This window comes from Thermomyces dupontii (assembly GCF_041956625.1).
Source record: "Thermomyces dupontii strain NRRL 2155 unplaced genomic scaffold VTN31scaffold_11, whole genome shotgun sequence".
NCBI classification, from domain to species: Eukaryota; Fungi; Ascomycota; class Eurotiomycetes; order Eurotiales; family Trichocomaceae; genus Thermomyces; species Thermomyces dupontii.
The window spans coordinates 376572-392842 of NW_027192317.1; the positions used below are offsets into that span (position 1 = coordinate 376572).

Genomic DNA, 16271 nt, shown 5'->3' on the forward strand with positions numbered 1-16271 from the left:
CATTAAGTACTCGAGACGACCTCCCAGCACCCTGTGACATCACTGTCCAGTATTCGTACTGGTATTACCGTTTCTGGTACGTGTACGACAGCTCAAGCTCCGTCGATCTCTGCACCTCTCAACTGTCAATTGCCCAGCTGTGTGCTCACGAACGACGTGCAGCTCTCCTCGCACGTATGGCCGAGTGATATCAATCAATTCGGACCGCTCGCCCATTCCATCGAAGTTCATCTCACGGTAAATCAGAAAAAAAAAATGCCCGCCCAGTCGACCGCAACGTCCTCCGCACCGCGGAAGCAAACCCCGAAGCCGGTCCGCGCATACCTCTTTGTCTACAACCTAGTCAGTCTCGCGCTGTGGGCGACATGCACTCTGCGCGGGCTTCTCCTGCTGATCAAGCTGACGCCTCCGGCGGACAACCTCCCCGCCATCTTTCACGCGATCTACTCGCCGCTGCTGGCCGCGACGCAGACCCTGGCCGGGCTGGAGGTCCTGCACTCGCTGGTCGGCTTCGTGCGCGCGCCTGTCACGACGACCTTCATGCAGGTCGCCAGCCGGTTCCTGGTGGTGTGGGGGGTGATGTACCCGTTCCATGAAGGATCGCTGTTTGTGGAGTTTGGAGAGGGCATCGTGGGCGGAGACCCGGCCAAGGGTGCAAAGCTGGGTGACTATGCGTTTCTGGGCTGCTTGTTTGCGTGGGGAATCACCGAGTGTATTCGGTATGGCTTCTTTGCGCTACAGTTGGGCGGATTCTCTGTGCAAAAGTGGTGGATGTGGCTGCGGTAAGTTTACACCTTGTATGAGACTCAATTTGAGGTTTATGGTCGGCCTCTGATTGGGACAGGTACAACACATTCTTTGTGCTCTATCCAGCTGGTATCTCCAGCGAGTGTGTGCTCATGTGGTTGGGCCTTGATCCGGCGGCCAAGATCCATCCGCTGTATCGCTGGTTCCTGATCTCGATGTTGGTGATTTATGTGCCAGGTATGTCCACCCTGCCCGACGTCATGATTCCAGTGCTGACGAAGATCAGGGAGCTATATCCTGTACACCCATATGATGGCGCAGCGCAGGCGGGTGCTCCGGGGGAAGAGCAGGGTCGACTAGACCGTTGATCGCATCGACGCGTCATAGGGACATACTTAGAAGTATCGATAACGCTGTACGAGTATAATCTAGACAGTTCATAGATCCTTCATGAGATCACGAACAGCCTTGGACGCAAACGCCCTGCGTTGCGACTCTGGCATATCGGCACTCATGTCTAGCAACGATTAGCACGACGTACTCTCAGGAAAGATGATCAGATTCTTACCTTTGATAGCGCGCATCCTCTCCATGAGGGCGTCCATCTCCTCCACCATCTTCTCGGGATCCTCCTGCCGATCGTCCTCGCCATTCTGCACGGCAAATTTCAACCCCATCATCTCGCGCTCGAGCTCACTGACCTCGAGATCGAAGCCACCAGAGTCACTGTCTTGGTCCTCCTCTGGCTCGCCAGACCAGTCATGCGTCTCGAGTACTTCTCTAATCCGACGCATTCCCTCGAATTCTAAGCCGTAGATCAGTACCCGCTCTCCAAAGACCCGGACGAGAGACTCATACCCCCAAACTTATTCCTCTTCTCCTGCTCAGGCTCTCGACTCCGCGGATCCCACTCCACGACTTCAAACCCGAGGATTCCCTCATCGTAGAGCCGATCTTCCCACCAAGCGGCGCTCAACGGGCGCGCATCACCGCCAGCTTCCTCATCAACCTCAGATACTTCTTCCTTTGTCGTCTTTTTCTCCGTCTTACTCCCCATCAAGACCAGCAAGCCCGGCACCTCACCCAGCCCACCCCTCTCCTCGTCAATCCGACTCTTAACCTCCCCAATCATCGCCAGCGTGGCTTTGACCGCCCGCACATCGGGCCTCTGCAGGACCTCCTCTTCCGTCTCCACGTCCTTCACCGATGTCTCGGGCAAAGCACCACCACGAGTACTACTTCGCGGCGCGGGGTTCTGCACACAGACCACCACCGCGCCGATCGCGTCGCGCACAACCCGGGCCTCGTCGCTGAGGAATTCGGCGCTCCATTGACTTTCCTTCTTTCCCCCATCACCACCATCATCAGGCTGAACCGGGGAAGAAGAGAGAAGCGGGATCTCATCAACCCATATCGGAACCTCCGCGGTGTAGTACTTTGTTTCTATCCGCAGCGGGGGATGTGTGGTATACCCTGCCAACGACGACGCGGCGGCGGGACCAGAGCCATCATCGTGGTCGCCGGGGACATTATTCACCGGCGCGCCGGTCAATGTTTGTAGGAACGGAGGGATCGTAGCCTGGGAGTGCGGCGCGGGCGTGACGACCAGGAGGCGGCGGGGGTTGGAGATAGTCTTGGGCTTGGGATTGGCGGCGCTCTCGCCGGGTGTATTCGATGTCGGCATCGTTGAGTGTATGTTATTCATCCGAGTGAGTTGTTCTCATGACGATGTATGTAGAAAAGTAGTACTAAGTAATTTAGGAGCTGTCTGGGAATAGCTTCGTCTATGTAGTACTCCACCTTCGAACTCTGCGCCAGAGGTGTATGATCTGCCAGTACTAAAACACCAGACACAAGTCATGGCCCATTTCCTAATAAACAACCCAAGATAGTCCTGAGACATCGATAATCAACAGAAATTAAAAAAAAAAAGAAAATTCGACCCATGAAGAACCGTAATCCGGACACCTGCCCTCAACTTGACATGGAGAACAACAGCACAAGGAACCGCAAGCAAGCTTTTTGCCCCCTCCCTCCCGCCAAAGCAGCCCTGCAGTACAAGGAGACCACTTCCATCGCGCCACGAACGTAATGTCTAACCCCTCTTCTGCCCCCGAGCCCGGTTCACCGTGGCCTTACCGCGCGCAAGGCCAACACCACGACCACGCTGTCCTCGGGTACGGAACATGGGCGCATTCCTAGAGACGAACGCAGCAAGTCAGCATGATCCCTGGTACAGCAAGACGGGGGGATATTCTCTACCTCAGCATATCGGGCACAATAAAAAACCGCACATGGCTACCCCGGATATAGACCTGGTCGAGATGCGAGACTCGTCCGTCGCGCGCGGTGACAGTGATGTCTTTCAGTTGGACGTTCATATTATCCTCGGCTGGGGGCGAAGCGATTAGCCAGTGTCTACGTCTTCACAGAATAGAACAAAAAAAAAAGAGAGATCAATGGGACGCACCTTCGAGCAATTTCCCACGATACACCTGTCCCGATGTGATTTCTAGCGTGACAACGTGGCCCTGGAATAAGAGTTAGACGGAGTCTTTGAACAAGAGTGGCCGCCGAGTAGAGGTCTTGCGTACCTGGGCCTCGTTGAGCAGCTTGATCGGGATTCCGATAGTGCTGGTTTGTTTCCCCATGGTGTGAGAACAGGACTGCTATGGGACGGAGTTCGGCGGCGATCAATTCGAAAACCCAGATCGATTCCCTAGTTTTCCTAGGATTCCAGAGACGGACAGTTCGGAGAGATTGAAGCGAGCTGGGGGTGTGTGAGGGCGAGAGGAATCTAATCGTGGGGCGGGAGATTTTGATCCTGAACTGATGATGATCGATAGAGAGAGATTGGTGTTGAACGTCGACGATTCTTTTTTTTTTTCTTTAGCTCGTAGCAGCCGATGTAAGTAAAACAAAAAAGTACCTAGATTGTTCTATCCAAACACCATCGAACAAACCAAAAGAGAATTACAATGCCTCTTCTCAACACCAATCTCTCCGCCTTCAACCTCACCGTCTCGACCCTCCTGCGCAACCCAGCGCATCTCCTCCCGAATCTCACCATCCCGACCTTCCTCGACCTTCCCGAGCAACTCGGACCGCACCTCGTCTCAACATCCACAACCACCACCACCACACCTCCCGACAAACCCAAACCCACTCCAACAATCCGCGCCCTCGTCCTCGACAAAGACAACACTCTCTGCCCGCCACACACGACGGACCTCCCCGCGCCATACCTCCGCAAACTCGAATCCCTCCGCACCTCACCAACCTCCCCCTTCCACCTCGCGCGCAACCCGCACGGCATCCTCATTGTATCCAACACCGCCGGCAGCCGCCCCGACTCTCCGCGCTACGAGGACGAGGCCCGCCAACTGGAAGACACGCTGCGCCCGCTGCAGATCTCCGTGTTCCGCGTGCAGCCGGGCAAACGCCGGAAACCGTTCTGCGGGGACGATGTGGTAGCTTGGTTTCGGGGAAAAGGGGTGGTGGAGAGGGCGGACGAGATTGCCGTCGTGGGGGATAGGATCGGCACGGATACGTTGATGGCGGCGCAGATGGGGGCGTGGAGTGTCTGGTGCAAGGAGGGTGTCAAGCATGGGGTTGGGCCGCGCGCGGCGGAGAGGGATGATTTGGATTATCGAGGGTTTCTGGCTAAGATGGAGATTGTTATGGAGCGGTATCTCAGGGAGAATCGACATCTGAAGCCGAGGGTTCCTCCGGGTTGGGAGGGTTGATAGGAACCACATGATGTACAGCTGTACAGCTACATGACTTGTGTATACTACTTGATACCCAGCATAGTATTCATCTGTTGAACGGTCGATTTCTTCTTCGAATTTCAATAATGAAGACATAGATCCGAACACATGCAGGCAGATTTCACAGCCCAACTGATGGCCTCAGCAAGGCACCAGAGGGCAAAAAGACCAGACGATGCGAAGATTCTATTCGACCCAGTATTGCTCACAGCACCTGATCCCGGCTCCAAAAATAACCCAGAAGATGGAGACGGATCAACCAAAAAGGAGGGAGACGAAGGGGGAAAAGGTAATAAAAAAAAGTATAAACATGAAAGAAAACTACAGAACCGGCCGTAGAAAGAAGCTTATAAAAAAAAACCCCCTCCGATAAAATGTCCTGCCCGGCAAGGACCTCAGGTCGAGGCCGGGTTGAGCATCTCATAAGGAAGGATCATGCCTGGAAAGTCCACCACGGTAACGGGAGAATAATCACCCGGCATCCCGTGCGAGCCAAGGTCAAAGTTGGACCCGTCCAACATGCGCACCAGAGGGAGCTGGTGAAGAGTGGGCTTTCCGTACACTCTACTCGAAATCGTCACTCCTTCCGTCATGTCAACGGGCTGGTCGCCTGCGTACACATCCGAAGACGCGGCAGCATTGGACAACGCCGACAGTGGCGGCGATTGATCGACCACCAGCGATGATTCAACGGGGCTGACGGTCGACACGGGCGACTGGGACACCATGGGCGACTGCACGACGTAGGGCACATTGTACTGTGCCGTCGCGTTGGTCACCATCGGCACCTGTTCCGTCTGGTCAACGAGATTCGGATCGGCGTAATCCGATACCGTCGCCGTTCCTGCGGTCGAGGCTGCCTCGGTCGTGGCCATGGTCGCCACCGTCGTGGCGGTGGACATTGGATACATCCCGGCATCCGTCCCGTAGCTGGAGGTGGGAGACACCAACGCTTGCGCGGCCTCTGGTTGGGGAACCGGAGCGTAGTCGGTGGTGAGCTGAGAAACCGGTGGTTGCACTTGGAGAGGCGGCATGGCCGTTTGGTCATAGGTAAAATCCATCACTGGAGGGACCGACTGACTGCGTTGCCGCCTGTGGGCAATCTGGGCGACGCCAACGTGGGCACCCGGATACATGGCGACTTGCGCCATGGGCAATTGATTCGGTTGAGAGGCGGGGCGATCGATGCCATGCGGCGAGAAGAACGGGTCTCCAGTGGGGTAATTGTTATTGTATGCCATGCGGTTTTGGAAAGCATCCAATGAGACCAGCTTGGCCAGCTGCATGCTCAGCACTCTGGGGTGGCCGCCCAGATGATGGAAAAGGATATGGCTGGCTTGCTGGTCTTCCGTGAAATCTCCGCATTGAATGAAACCACCTGTGTTGGCGGAGTCCATGTAGAAGAATGGCGGTCGAAGCAGTTCCACGACCAGACCACCAGGCCGGCCATTGGGGGTCATTTCACCAAGATCCAAATTGATGTTCTTGATGTGTGAGAATGGATACTCGATCTTGTATCCCGCCGAATCGTTATTGATGTAATAAGTCATTGTCGCCTTCTCGGGCGAGTAGAAAATCACCAGATCCATAGCATTCTGGCCAATGCGACGCCAGTTTCCAATGCTAAGAGAACGACAGGTGAAGTGGTGGATGACTATGGATTCCATCAGCATCGTGGGGAGAATGATCCAGAGAGATCCCTTTCGACTTACCAACTTTGCTCGATTGGCTCGACTCGGTCGAGCTCGGAGTCTGACCACCACCTCGCCCCCGATTCGAAGGGTCCTTGCCACCCTTGAGGTCTAATTGCTGGGCGAGGTACTGGCGCATGGACTCGGGGATAGAGTCGCAACTTTCGCCCGTCTCAATGCTCTTCTTTGCAATCATCTTGATCTTAGCACGCCTGCCGCGGATCGTCAGTCATCATATATGGAAGCCTTCTGGACGTGAGAACCCACCTATTCTGAAACCAAATCTGGACGGACCTCTCCGTCATGTTGATCTCCTCGGCTATCCTCTCTCGGACGGCGGCGGTCGGGGTGGGATTCTTGTTGAATTCCATCTCAAGGGTCACCAATTGCTCGTGCGTGGCCCGTTGACGTTTGTTGTTCTTCTGCTGTTGAGTCAAGGTGCTTTTACGATGCCGACGGCCGCCGGAGGGGGTGGTGGTCGAAGATGCCGAGGTCGTATTGGAGGCGGTTGTGCGAGCGGGTGTGGTGGGACTGGTGGTTGCGGAGGAAGGGGTCGAAGTGGAGGAGGCGGAAGTCGTCGAGGAAGACGTGGCGGCAGGCGCCGCCGGTGCAGACAAAGTATTCGTCGAAGACATGGCGGCGGAGAAGGAGAGAGGTGATATCGATAAGGAAGAAGGAACCGGGTTTGTTTCGGCTGGGGCACCCTGAACCAGCAGTGGTTTGACAAGGGTCGTTCTCGATCTTTGACACCGAGCGTCAATGTCGTACGTCAAACGGGGGTTCCGCAACGCTCCAGCGCTGCGTTGGCAAAGCAGAGAAGAAACAACACAAGGGATCAAGAGGTACGGAAACGTTGCGCCAGATTCGTCTGTCCGAGAGGCGCAACGACCAGACCGACGAAGCTGAACCTAGCAGCTTCTCGTTTCACAGCCGATGGACACACAGGCTGCCCCGAGCGGGGAAGGGGGGTAGGGGTATCTGAGATCCAACCGACAGGCTGCCGTCAACAAAGAACGATATGATCTCAAAAGAGTCCGCGAGCTCCTTGGCCAGCGGAAGGACGAAGCGAAAGAACGGTCAATTTATGACATGGGGCGAGGCGGAGCAAAAGGAGCGGCAGCGGGATCGTTCGAAAAGGAGTGACGAACGATCAATCCCAAAGAAAAGAAAAGGGAGGGGCAGGAAGAAGGAAAAAGTCAAAAAAGAAGCAGATAAAAGAGGGTAAAGGAGCGACGAAAAAAGCAAAGTTGGATGTCCGGTCAGCAAGGCCGATGGATAGACCGCTAGCAAGAGGAACTTTTTGGGCGTTGACACGGCCGGGACGGCAGAAGGAGGAGGCCCCGGCGCCGCCGGTGGGTGGCTTGGCCGACCGAACCTCAGGCGTCCTTGCCGTCCTCAGGCCGTTTTGGTGCCTGAGGTGTCTGTGCCAATTAGTGAACATTTGCCCACCTTTGACTATTACTACTTACAGTAACTAGTCGTACAGTAGTCCCAAAGTGGGGGCCCTGTGAAGGACCGATCCAGGGGCTGAGGGCCGCCATTTGTCCGTCCCTGGCAACTACCGGCGCTTAAGGATGACTAAGTCCACTAGCGCTGCGGGGGCAGCCGCCAATCCGCCATTGCCCATTGGAATGGGACTTACATAAGCATCCACTTCGCGCGGCACCAGAGATCGGACTTTGACTGACTCGGGGAATCAGGGATCCGGATGGACTCACCATGTCAATGGACTTCCCGGATGGGTTTAGCGACAAAATCTGGCGCTAACTGCAATCGGTTAGCTCGGCTAGCATCGGGCTGATCCGCGCTGGCTCGCTGCAGAGGCTACACGTTGGAGAGGCTTGACAGCGGCTTGTTAAAGTTTGATCAAATGCAGAGAGCGTGGGAGGATCCTGGATGCGGCAAAGCTTGCGACGGAAGAAAGCAAAAGTATACATACTCCGGAACCTGGGTAGTGTCCTCCGTAGATTACCAGAATTCCGCATGTTAAGTCCGAAAAAAGCAATAACCTAGTACTAGTATACTACAGTACAACTCCATATCCTACTACATGTACCTACAGTAGCGAGCAATAATAATGCGCAACAGAAAATGCCAGCCATTGAACCATCGTCGGCTAAACCTAGGGAATTTGGGGCTGTTCTGGAAAACAGCACACGAGTAACCATCCTGTCGGTGCATAACCAACTAAGTTATCTGTCTCGGATGCGTGGGTTCCATGTCAGAATCGGCCGCCCTGGGCCGACACGGGATCCTGGATACATACCGACTCTCCGTTCTGGATTCCGTTGGGACAATCCTAAACGTTGAGGTAACCTCACCAAGAGACTGATAGGCTACTGTAGCTCAGATCGGGACTAGCGCGGAGATCGATCCTCTGATCCGCAACGGCGTCACAGGTTTTTCTATTTTTTTAGCGGCATCTGCGTGTCTCGAATCCTCCAGAAGGTTAAAAGAGTCAGCTACATACATACTATCGTGTTGAGCGTACGAGTAGGTTAGGCCATCTTTCGTTCTAGACATCTGATCCCGGAGAAGATCCGTGTTTGATCACCAACCAGAGAAGATTGACCGGGGAGATGAGTGAGGTGAGCTACTACATACTGTATGTAGTTACTACTAGTAGTACATGCATGCATGTATGTACTCACTCGTCAGTTTACCCAGGAGCTTCTAACATTGCCATCTACTGTACCTTAGGTTACATACTGAACTTCACCTTACTAGTACTACTAACGACGAGACAATCGAACCACCGCAGCTCAATGCTTCGAGGACGAAAAACATCCCACAAGCTCAGCCGCACAGGTTGTAAGTAGCCTACTACCTACTGTATGTACACCTACTTGTTAATGGCGCTCTGTCTGAGCCACCACGTCTAGTGCTCGGTGAGTCCTGATGTCGTTGACGATCAGAATGACGCGTTGAAGGTGGCTGGACCTTAGCTTCAATGGTTATTCTTGGTGATTTCTTCGCTCAAGATCAAACTGCCACGATTCGTCAATCCAGGGAGCTCGAGCACGCATTGATTCATTGCGACTATCGAGTCCTGGGCGCATCTTTTATCGTCCTAGGTACCTTTCCGCAGAGCACCCAAGGCTGTGCAATACATTTGTCCTCGCGAGGTACAGTTCCTACTCGTAGTACTTACGTAGCTCCTCGCCCTATCTTCAGTTCCAAACACACAGATCATCCCAACATCCTCAAACAAGCCAGTAGGTACTCCTTCAGAGATTGGTACGAAGGATCACACAACCCTGAAACAAACATCTCCAAGGGCAAATCTGACATGATGATGTTTGCCCTGTCCTAGCGTCTTCGCCCATCCTACGAAACCCGTTCATGCCGGCACTTGTTTCTCATTTTTTTTTTCTTTTTTTTTTTTTTCGTGGCTTCTTCCGAGACACCGTCTAGAACCAACAGTAAAACACGTGCTCCATAGATAATACTATCTACTTAAGGTACTAGGTACCTGGCATGCAATAATGAGGGTTGAGACTTGAAACGAAAATAATAATCCACCCTGATCGAATCCTTCTTCACTGAACCCCCCACCAATGTCACTTCATCGGGCCGACTCGCACATTCGTAACCATCCATTAGATACCAAGCACTGCGCGCCGATAATGATGATGATGAGAAGGACAATGATTCATAGTACTATTGCCAGGTTTTGGGGAACTGAATCCTTCCATCAAAAACCAACCGGGAATGAATACCAAAACAAAAAAAAAAAAAGACCCCCGCCCGATTGGCACACTTTGGCAGCAGTTCAAAACAGCCACAACGGCAATGATCGTCTGCTGATCAAAGTTTATTTGCGTCAAGTTCGATCCATAGCGCGCTACTGTACCACGTCTACTCTGTAGACTGTCAATGTCAATCACTGATGCATTGCAGGTTTGCACAGTCAGAAGGTCTTGCGTGGCGGTCTATTGGTCCATAGAAGGGAGCAGATACATCGATACTTGGCCAGTACAGTAATAAGTAGGCCACTGCCATGACGAGTATGTACATCGAATGAGAAACCCGAGTATCAAATACGCAGTATACTCTGTATGCGCACTGCCCTCTGGCCTTTTGCGGAGTGTAGCCTACGCACAGCACAGTCTATCTCGATCTGGATTCGTAAGCCCTCGAACCAAGTCCTATCATTCGAAAAAAACTGTCAATGCGCCTGCATCATCAGAAGCACAAAAAAGCACACGCTCATCAAATGCCTCAATTCCTCTCCCTCACAACCATTTCAGCTCTCATGCGGCACCGCGCGGATATGTAAGCTGACCCGAGCATTTCCGAGCAATGATCAACTCCTTGACGAAGTTTATCTTGGAAGGCTTCCGGAGCTCCTCCGCCGGCGACCGGGGCGCCGCGCGCCGCTTCCAGTACTTTAAGTTTGACCGTTTCGCGGCGGTGCACTTTACAACGACATAAACATGTATGTACTCATATCCATACAACTCCGCGCATGGCCGCAGCCCCCGCAGACTGGCAGTAGTCTAACGTCTCTTTGGCATGAGGTTATCATCCCACACTAACCCAATTCAAGTATTTTCGAATTCCCGTACGCCTAGTTCAGCACCCATTAAACAATTCTCGGTAAGTACAGTATTATTCAGAAAAGGAAAGTATGTTTTCCTTCAACGACGGTTTATAGTTCTGCCAGCTGACAGAAATGATGGGCTTCCATGCAGATTCCAGAAAACCAGACCAATAATCCAGAATCAATACTGTACTCGAACTATCGACTGTCTCACATGCATGTTCCAAAATTTGAGAGGACTGTACTCCGTACTATATTCTGTATCTTTACTCCGTATGTACAACCAAATTCTAGCATACGCGCCGGGATATCGTAGACCAAAAAATCATCAATCAATCAATCAACGGAAGTAACGGAACCAAACAAACCTTTCCAAAAAATCACCCTAACTCCGGACCCCTTTTGATGCTGCCAAAGCCTTTGCTAAACAGTAATTCGTGTACCTCATGCAACCGTCGACGGTCTCCTCCGGTGGCCCCGGTGCCCGTCGTCCCCCCCCCTGCTTCTTCTGCATCCAGGTCTGTTTGACCATCGTCCTGGTTGCTGTGCTCGATTTCCCAAAGGACATCATCATTGCTGCTGTCCATCTTCTCCCTTCGGCGGAGGAGCTCGTGCACCTCCTTCTCCCGTGCCGCCATCTCCGCTTCTTCCCGCGCGAGCTCAACGCTGGACTTCTTCTTCCCGTGATCCCAGCCTTGCTGCAGGTACGGCGCAGCGGCCTCCTCAAACCGTCGCCGGATCTCAATGTCCCTCTCAAGCTCCTGGAACGTATCCACGTCGGTCGGGAAGAGCGCGCCTCGGATCGTTGCCACCGCGATCTCGAGGAGAAGCACCGCAGCAACGATCAGGAGGACCACCGCCCAGAAGCTCAGGCTTTCTCCAGTGCGCGTCAGGAAGTTGCCCTCGACGGCGTAGATGCTCTTTCCCGAGTTCTTGTCGTCATACCGCCGCGACAGGATGATGTTCCACAGGAACCATCCTCCGATCGAAATGAACATGACGATCGCGGACAGGATGGACTTGTTATGGATCTCCAGACATTGAAGCTTGACATTGATAATCACCACGCAGCACGTGTACAGGAGCAGGCCCATCGGGAACACTGTGTGGTCCCGGCTGATGATGCTCAAGCCAAAGAGGCGGTGCATGGTGAAATACACTATCGCCGCCTCGGCGATCCCGAGCAGCGTCCAACCGAGGTACAGTCGAATATTGAATCCCTCATTCCGCTGGCCCTTTCTGTAAAGCTCGGGAACTGCCAACAACGTCGACGGAGAGAGATCCTTCTCAAACGTGCCCAAAAAGATCACCGCAAGCGACGTAAACAAGGTGTTGAACATACTCATTGACCACGGCTCGTAGACGCTGGTGCCCGAAAAGCCGTTGTAGCGCTGGTACATCGCCTGGGTCAGATAGAACAGCGTCTCCTTCCAAAACGTGCCCAGAGTATACTTGCACACTCGGATGTAATTCCAACGGCCATGCACGAGCAGCAGCTTGAGGAGGAACCGGAACTGGGCAATGGAGTAGTCCGAGATGCGTGCCGCTTGAAGTCCTTCCTTGCCCGCGATGCCGATCCCAACGTGTGCCTCCTGGATCATGGCAATGTCGTTGGCACCGTCGCCGATCGCCAGCGTAATCGCGTTGTTCACCCGCTTCCGCACAGACTGCACCAAAAATGCCTTTTGCTTCGGACTGGCGCGGCAACAAATCACGGAGTCCACCAGAACGGCAAGTGCAAAGAAACGCTCTATCAATCTCTGATCGGCCTCAATCACGGACAGCGTCTGCCCGTCAACAACCACCACCGAATGCGCGACTTTGCCTCTTCGGATGTTTGCAGCGAATCTGACAATGTCTTTCTCCACCGTGCCACTCTCATGATCCAGCACAACCACTTCAGAATAGTCCTTGACCAGCTTGCACGCATGACCAATGTTGATGGCGGTCTCGCGCTTGTCGCCCGTGAGCATCCAAAGCTTGATGTTGGCTCGCCGCAGTCTGTCGATAGCTTCCGGCACGCCCTTCTGCAGCTTATCCTCGATGGCAGTGGCGCCAACCAGATCCAGTTGCACCTCGATCTGTGCACCAACCTGCTCGACTTTCTCCTGCCGGTTCTCGAGGCTGGTGCTGGCCTCATGGTAGGCCTGCTTCCATTCCCGATAGGTCGACTCGTCCAGGTACCGGCTGGCATACATGAGCGTACGCAGCCCTTCCGCCGCAAAGTCATTGAGATGTTGGAAACATCGTTCAAACACTGCGTGGTCATCAACGACCAAGGCCTCATCGACAAGATCGACGTTGTCGTCTTCTTGGAACGAAGGTCGTCCATCGGACAGGGCCATCGAGTTTCGTGCCATGGAAGGCCGAGGGCTGTAATGCTCAATAGCGTCATTATCCCTCGTCAGAGCGCGGTGGTCGGTCTCGCGATCTCGGAGCCAAAGATCCACGCTGCGCCGCAAGGACGTACGGTGGCCCGTCACTCCACTGGGCCGGCGGGTAGCCAGGCTGGACCGCCGCACCAGAGTGGGACTCTGCAGCTGCTCGCTGTTGCGCCGAATTGCTTCATGGGCCTCGCTGGTTCTCCGGAGGCTGGCACGCCGCTCCACTTCCGCGGCTTTCTCACTCGCCAAGGCTGCTTGCCTCAGAAGTTTCATAATGGTGGAATCAGCACCCTTGCAAAAGAGGCAGATACGCTGATCAGGCATCCGAACAATCACGGACATGCGCTTGCGGGTGCTGGTGAATTCGACAATATCCAAGATTTCGTAGACTTCATCCACCGGTTCGCCATCAAATCCGGACGGATAAGTCCGGATTTTGATACTGGTGGGCTCTCGATCAACGACAAGGTACCCGAGCTCTTTGGCAGCCGTCACCAGCGCCATCTCGTCTGGTGATGCCGCCTGGTACATGATCTCGCCCGACTCCTTGTGCTCTGGTAAGCAGGTATGGCAGAGCGCCATCGACAAGATGAAGAACTTGACCTTGCGCGCAAACAGAGTCATCGGCCGCCGCTGGATATACGCCAGCAACTCCATGGTGTTTCCTCCATGGAACGGTCTTCCATGACTTAACAACTTGGGCCGCTGCAGCTGCCCCGCCTTCGCCGAAGCGATGGAGATCCGCGCCGAATCGGATCGCGTGACGGTCTCCGACTGGGACCTGCGCGCTGCCTTCTTGCCCTTGACGCTGCGCTTCTTGTGGAGAAGATACGGGCGATTACCCTCGCGAAGAGCTTCCTCGCGCAGATCGCTATCGTGCATCCACGCCGTGCCCGCCACGCTCATGCCCCGGAAGCGCATGTCGTTGTTGGTCAATGTGCCCGTCTTGTCCGAGAAAATGTAGCTGACCTGCCCGAGCTCCTCATTGATGGTCGACGTGCGCGCCTCGAGAGGCGTGTCCGACGCCTCGTCGTACATGTCGATGTCGTTCAAGAGGAACATCTGAGCCACCTTGACAATTTCCAAGCTGACGTAGAGGGAGATTGGGATCAAAGTGTTGAACATGATCACAAAGGATGTAAAAACCGGGCCTATGGCTACATGCGCATCGTCCAAATACCACGACTTCGCCTCGGTGTTCTTGGCCCAGTAATGGTATGAAACGGTGCATATCACTGCCAGAAGAATGACCACGAAAACAATTACAATCACAACGTAATTGACCACGCTTTGCAACGCCGGCCGCTTGATACGAGGATTCTTGTTGGCATTCATGCGAATCTTGCACTCTTCGCCGGTGTAAATCACCATGGCATAGACAAACTCCGTGTTCCGCAGGACACTGCCTCGGTACACAATCTCGTTGTTGGTAAGCGGCAGCTTGTCGTTGCCCACAGTGACATTGCCGTCGAATTTGTAGAGGTCGATGTTGGGGGCCTCCACGTTGAAACTGATGCAGTTGCGTGGATCCGCAATCTCTTCGGGTGTTTTGCACAGCTTGGCAACTGCATGGCAGGGCTGTTTGGTCTTGAGATTGGTTTCGCCGTCCAAGGCCATCGTTTCGATATAAGCCACCCCGGTGGGCTCTTCGGCATGCAGCAAGACCACGTCCGCTGGAAACGGTTGATCACGATTGATTCGAACCACATCCCCGACGCGAACGTCAATCCACTTGACAGGAACCCAGCCTGCGTCGTCGCTGGCAATGGAGGTGCCATCGTCGTTGTCGCCTATTCGATCGGATCGGGATTCTCTGCCACATTCTCCTGGGCGGAAAACATAGGCCAGTCGACTGTTTTCCTCTTTATCCAGACGGTAGCGGCGGATGTCGTCAAAGCCCTCCTTGGCCATGGAAATACCAACAAAAATCATCAACGGCACCAGGGTCGTGAACGTTCCCGTAGTACTCAGACCGGGAATCATCTGCAAGATGGAGATGATCAGGAAGTAAAAGTTGGCGAGCTTGGAGAATTGCGCGATGAATTGGCGGGGGAAAAAGCTCCAAAGACTGTATCTGCTGGAACGGATCGAATTGTTGATGTACGGCCTGCCTGTCTTCTCATCAATGGGCACCTCGGTGCGGTGCACATTGAGATCGATGTGCCGGCCATCCTTTCCCTGCGGGAGCTCTCGGATTCCAAAGACCGTTTTGCGAATGAGCTTGCTGAAAGAAACCAGCTGGGCGTATGCAGGAGAAGCGGTGGCAGTGGAGACCAACCATCTTTGACCGGCGGAAATGGTAGAGGTAGCCTTGCGTAGAAAAGGATTTGAGTGCTTCGGTACGTCCATGTCCAAAAGGTCCATGTCGTCGTCGAGATCGGAACTCTGAACAGACTCTTTCGAACGTTCCGCCACGAGCGTTCGCTCCGTGTCCTTCTCCGACTGGTCCACCGTAGTAGAGACGGGTTGCATCTCGAGGTCCGCGGCTGCCTTCTCATCCTGCGGCGACTGCAGATTCTTCGTAAATAGCATACGCCGTAGAGAGTACCCACGGTTTCGGGTCCGTGGTGCTGCCGGTTCATCAACGTTGGGCCCTGGAGAGGGCCCCGCTGGCGGTGACGAGACGGCTTGGGTGTCATCGGCGAGGGGCGACCTGCGCAATGGGCTCGGCATACGGGTGTTGTTGGCGACTGGGATAGATGTGTTGATGCTCAATCCAGGAACGGCCGGCCGCAAGCGACCCGGTCCTTGCTGAACCGGCGGGACGGCGGTTCTCCGGTCTAGATCAGCGGAGAATCGAACTCGCGGCTGTTGCGTCGACTGGTCTAGCGACGGCCGCTCGGGCGCCGCAACCGAATGTATACTAGCGGCGCGCGATGTACCGCCCGCTTGCACTCCATCGCTGGCGGGCGACCCTTCCTCCACGGACCTCGCTGGCTGGTGGGTGTCGACGTTCCTGGACCCTCCTGCGCCATCTTGGTCCATCATGGCGACTCCAGTGTCTATTCCAACGCCGACTGTCGCAGAACACGGCTTTTGTTCCCTTCGGCACGATCAAACTGACGAAACTGACGCAAGGTGCATTGTTGATCAATTCGAGGTTTCTGCAATTCGCCGCTGTTTTCTAGATGATAAT

At 54.2% G+C, this 16271-nt stretch overlaps 7 protein-coding genes across 7 annotated transcripts; 2 read left to right on the forward strand and 5 right to left on the reverse strand.

Annotated features, from left to right (window-relative positions):
• Positions 1 to 255: 255 nt before the first annotated feature.
• VTN31DRAFT_2216 (uncharacterized protein) lies at positions 256 to 1107 on the forward strand (the record flags this gene model as incomplete). The annotated part of the gene is made up of 3 exons (XM_069402360.1): positions 256 to 782; positions 845 to 984; positions 1034 to 1107. 3 exons carry the CDS (start codon positions 256 to 258, stop codon positions 1105 to 1107), a joined length of 741 nt encoding a protein of 246 aa, XP_069257312.1.
• A 77-nt stretch (positions 1108 to 1184) lies between these two features.
• Positions 1185 to 2431, reverse strand: VTN31DRAFT_2217 (uncharacterized protein; the record flags this gene model as incomplete). Its single annotated transcript, XM_069402361.1, has 3 exons — positions 1185 to 1264; positions 1316 to 1552; positions 1606 to 2431. The coding sequence occupies 3 exons, from the start codon at positions 2429 to 2431 to the stop codon at positions 1185 to 1187; spliced, it is 1143 nt and encodes a 380-aa protein (XP_069257313.1).
• Positions 2432 to 2842: 411 nt separating this feature from the next.
• On the reverse strand, positions 2843 to 3398 carry VTN31DRAFT_2218 (uncharacterized protein; the record flags this gene model as incomplete). The annotated part of the gene is made up of 4 exons (XM_069402362.1): positions 2843 to 2945; positions 3010 to 3139; positions 3218 to 3278; positions 3342 to 3398. The coding sequence occupies 4 exons, from the start codon at positions 3396 to 3398 to the stop codon at positions 2843 to 2845; spliced, it is 351 nt and encodes a 116-aa protein (XP_069257314.1).
• A 327-nt stretch (positions 3399 to 3725) lies between these two features.
• Positions 3726 to 4493, forward strand: VTN31DRAFT_2219 (uncharacterized protein; the record flags this gene model as incomplete). Its single annotated transcript, XM_069402363.1, has 1 exon — positions 3726 to 4493. The coding sequence occupies one exon, from the start codon at positions 3726 to 3728 to the stop codon at positions 4491 to 4493; it is 768 nt and encodes a 255-aa protein (XP_069257315.1).
• A 419-nt stretch (positions 4494 to 4912) lies between these two features.
• Positions 4913 to 6843, reverse strand: VTN31DRAFT_2220 (uncharacterized protein; the record flags this gene model as incomplete). The annotated part of the gene is made up of 3 exons (XM_069402365.1): positions 4913 to 6171; positions 6230 to 6420; positions 6476 to 6843. 3 exons carry the CDS (start codon positions 6841 to 6843, stop codon positions 4913 to 4915), a joined length of 1818 nt encoding a protein of 605 aa, XP_069257316.1.
• A 741-nt stretch (positions 6844 to 7584) lies between these two features.
• Positions 7585 to 7929, reverse strand: VTN31DRAFT_2221 (uncharacterized protein; the record flags this gene model as incomplete). The annotated part of the gene is made up of 3 exons (XM_069402366.1): positions 7585 to 7629; positions 7678 to 7766; positions 7851 to 7929. The coding sequence occupies 3 exons, from the start codon at positions 7927 to 7929 to the stop codon at positions 7585 to 7587; spliced, it is 213 nt and encodes a 70-aa protein (XP_069257317.1).
• Positions 7930 to 11131: 3202 nt separating this feature from the next.
• VTN31DRAFT_2222 (uncharacterized protein) lies at positions 11132 to 16123 on the reverse strand (the record flags this gene model as incomplete). Its single annotated transcript, XM_069402367.1, has 1 exon — positions 11132 to 16123. The coding sequence occupies one exon, from the start codon at positions 16121 to 16123 to the stop codon at positions 11132 to 11134; it is 4992 nt and encodes a 1663-aa protein (XP_069257318.1).
• Between the last annotated feature and the right edge of the window lie 148 nt (positions 16124 to 16271).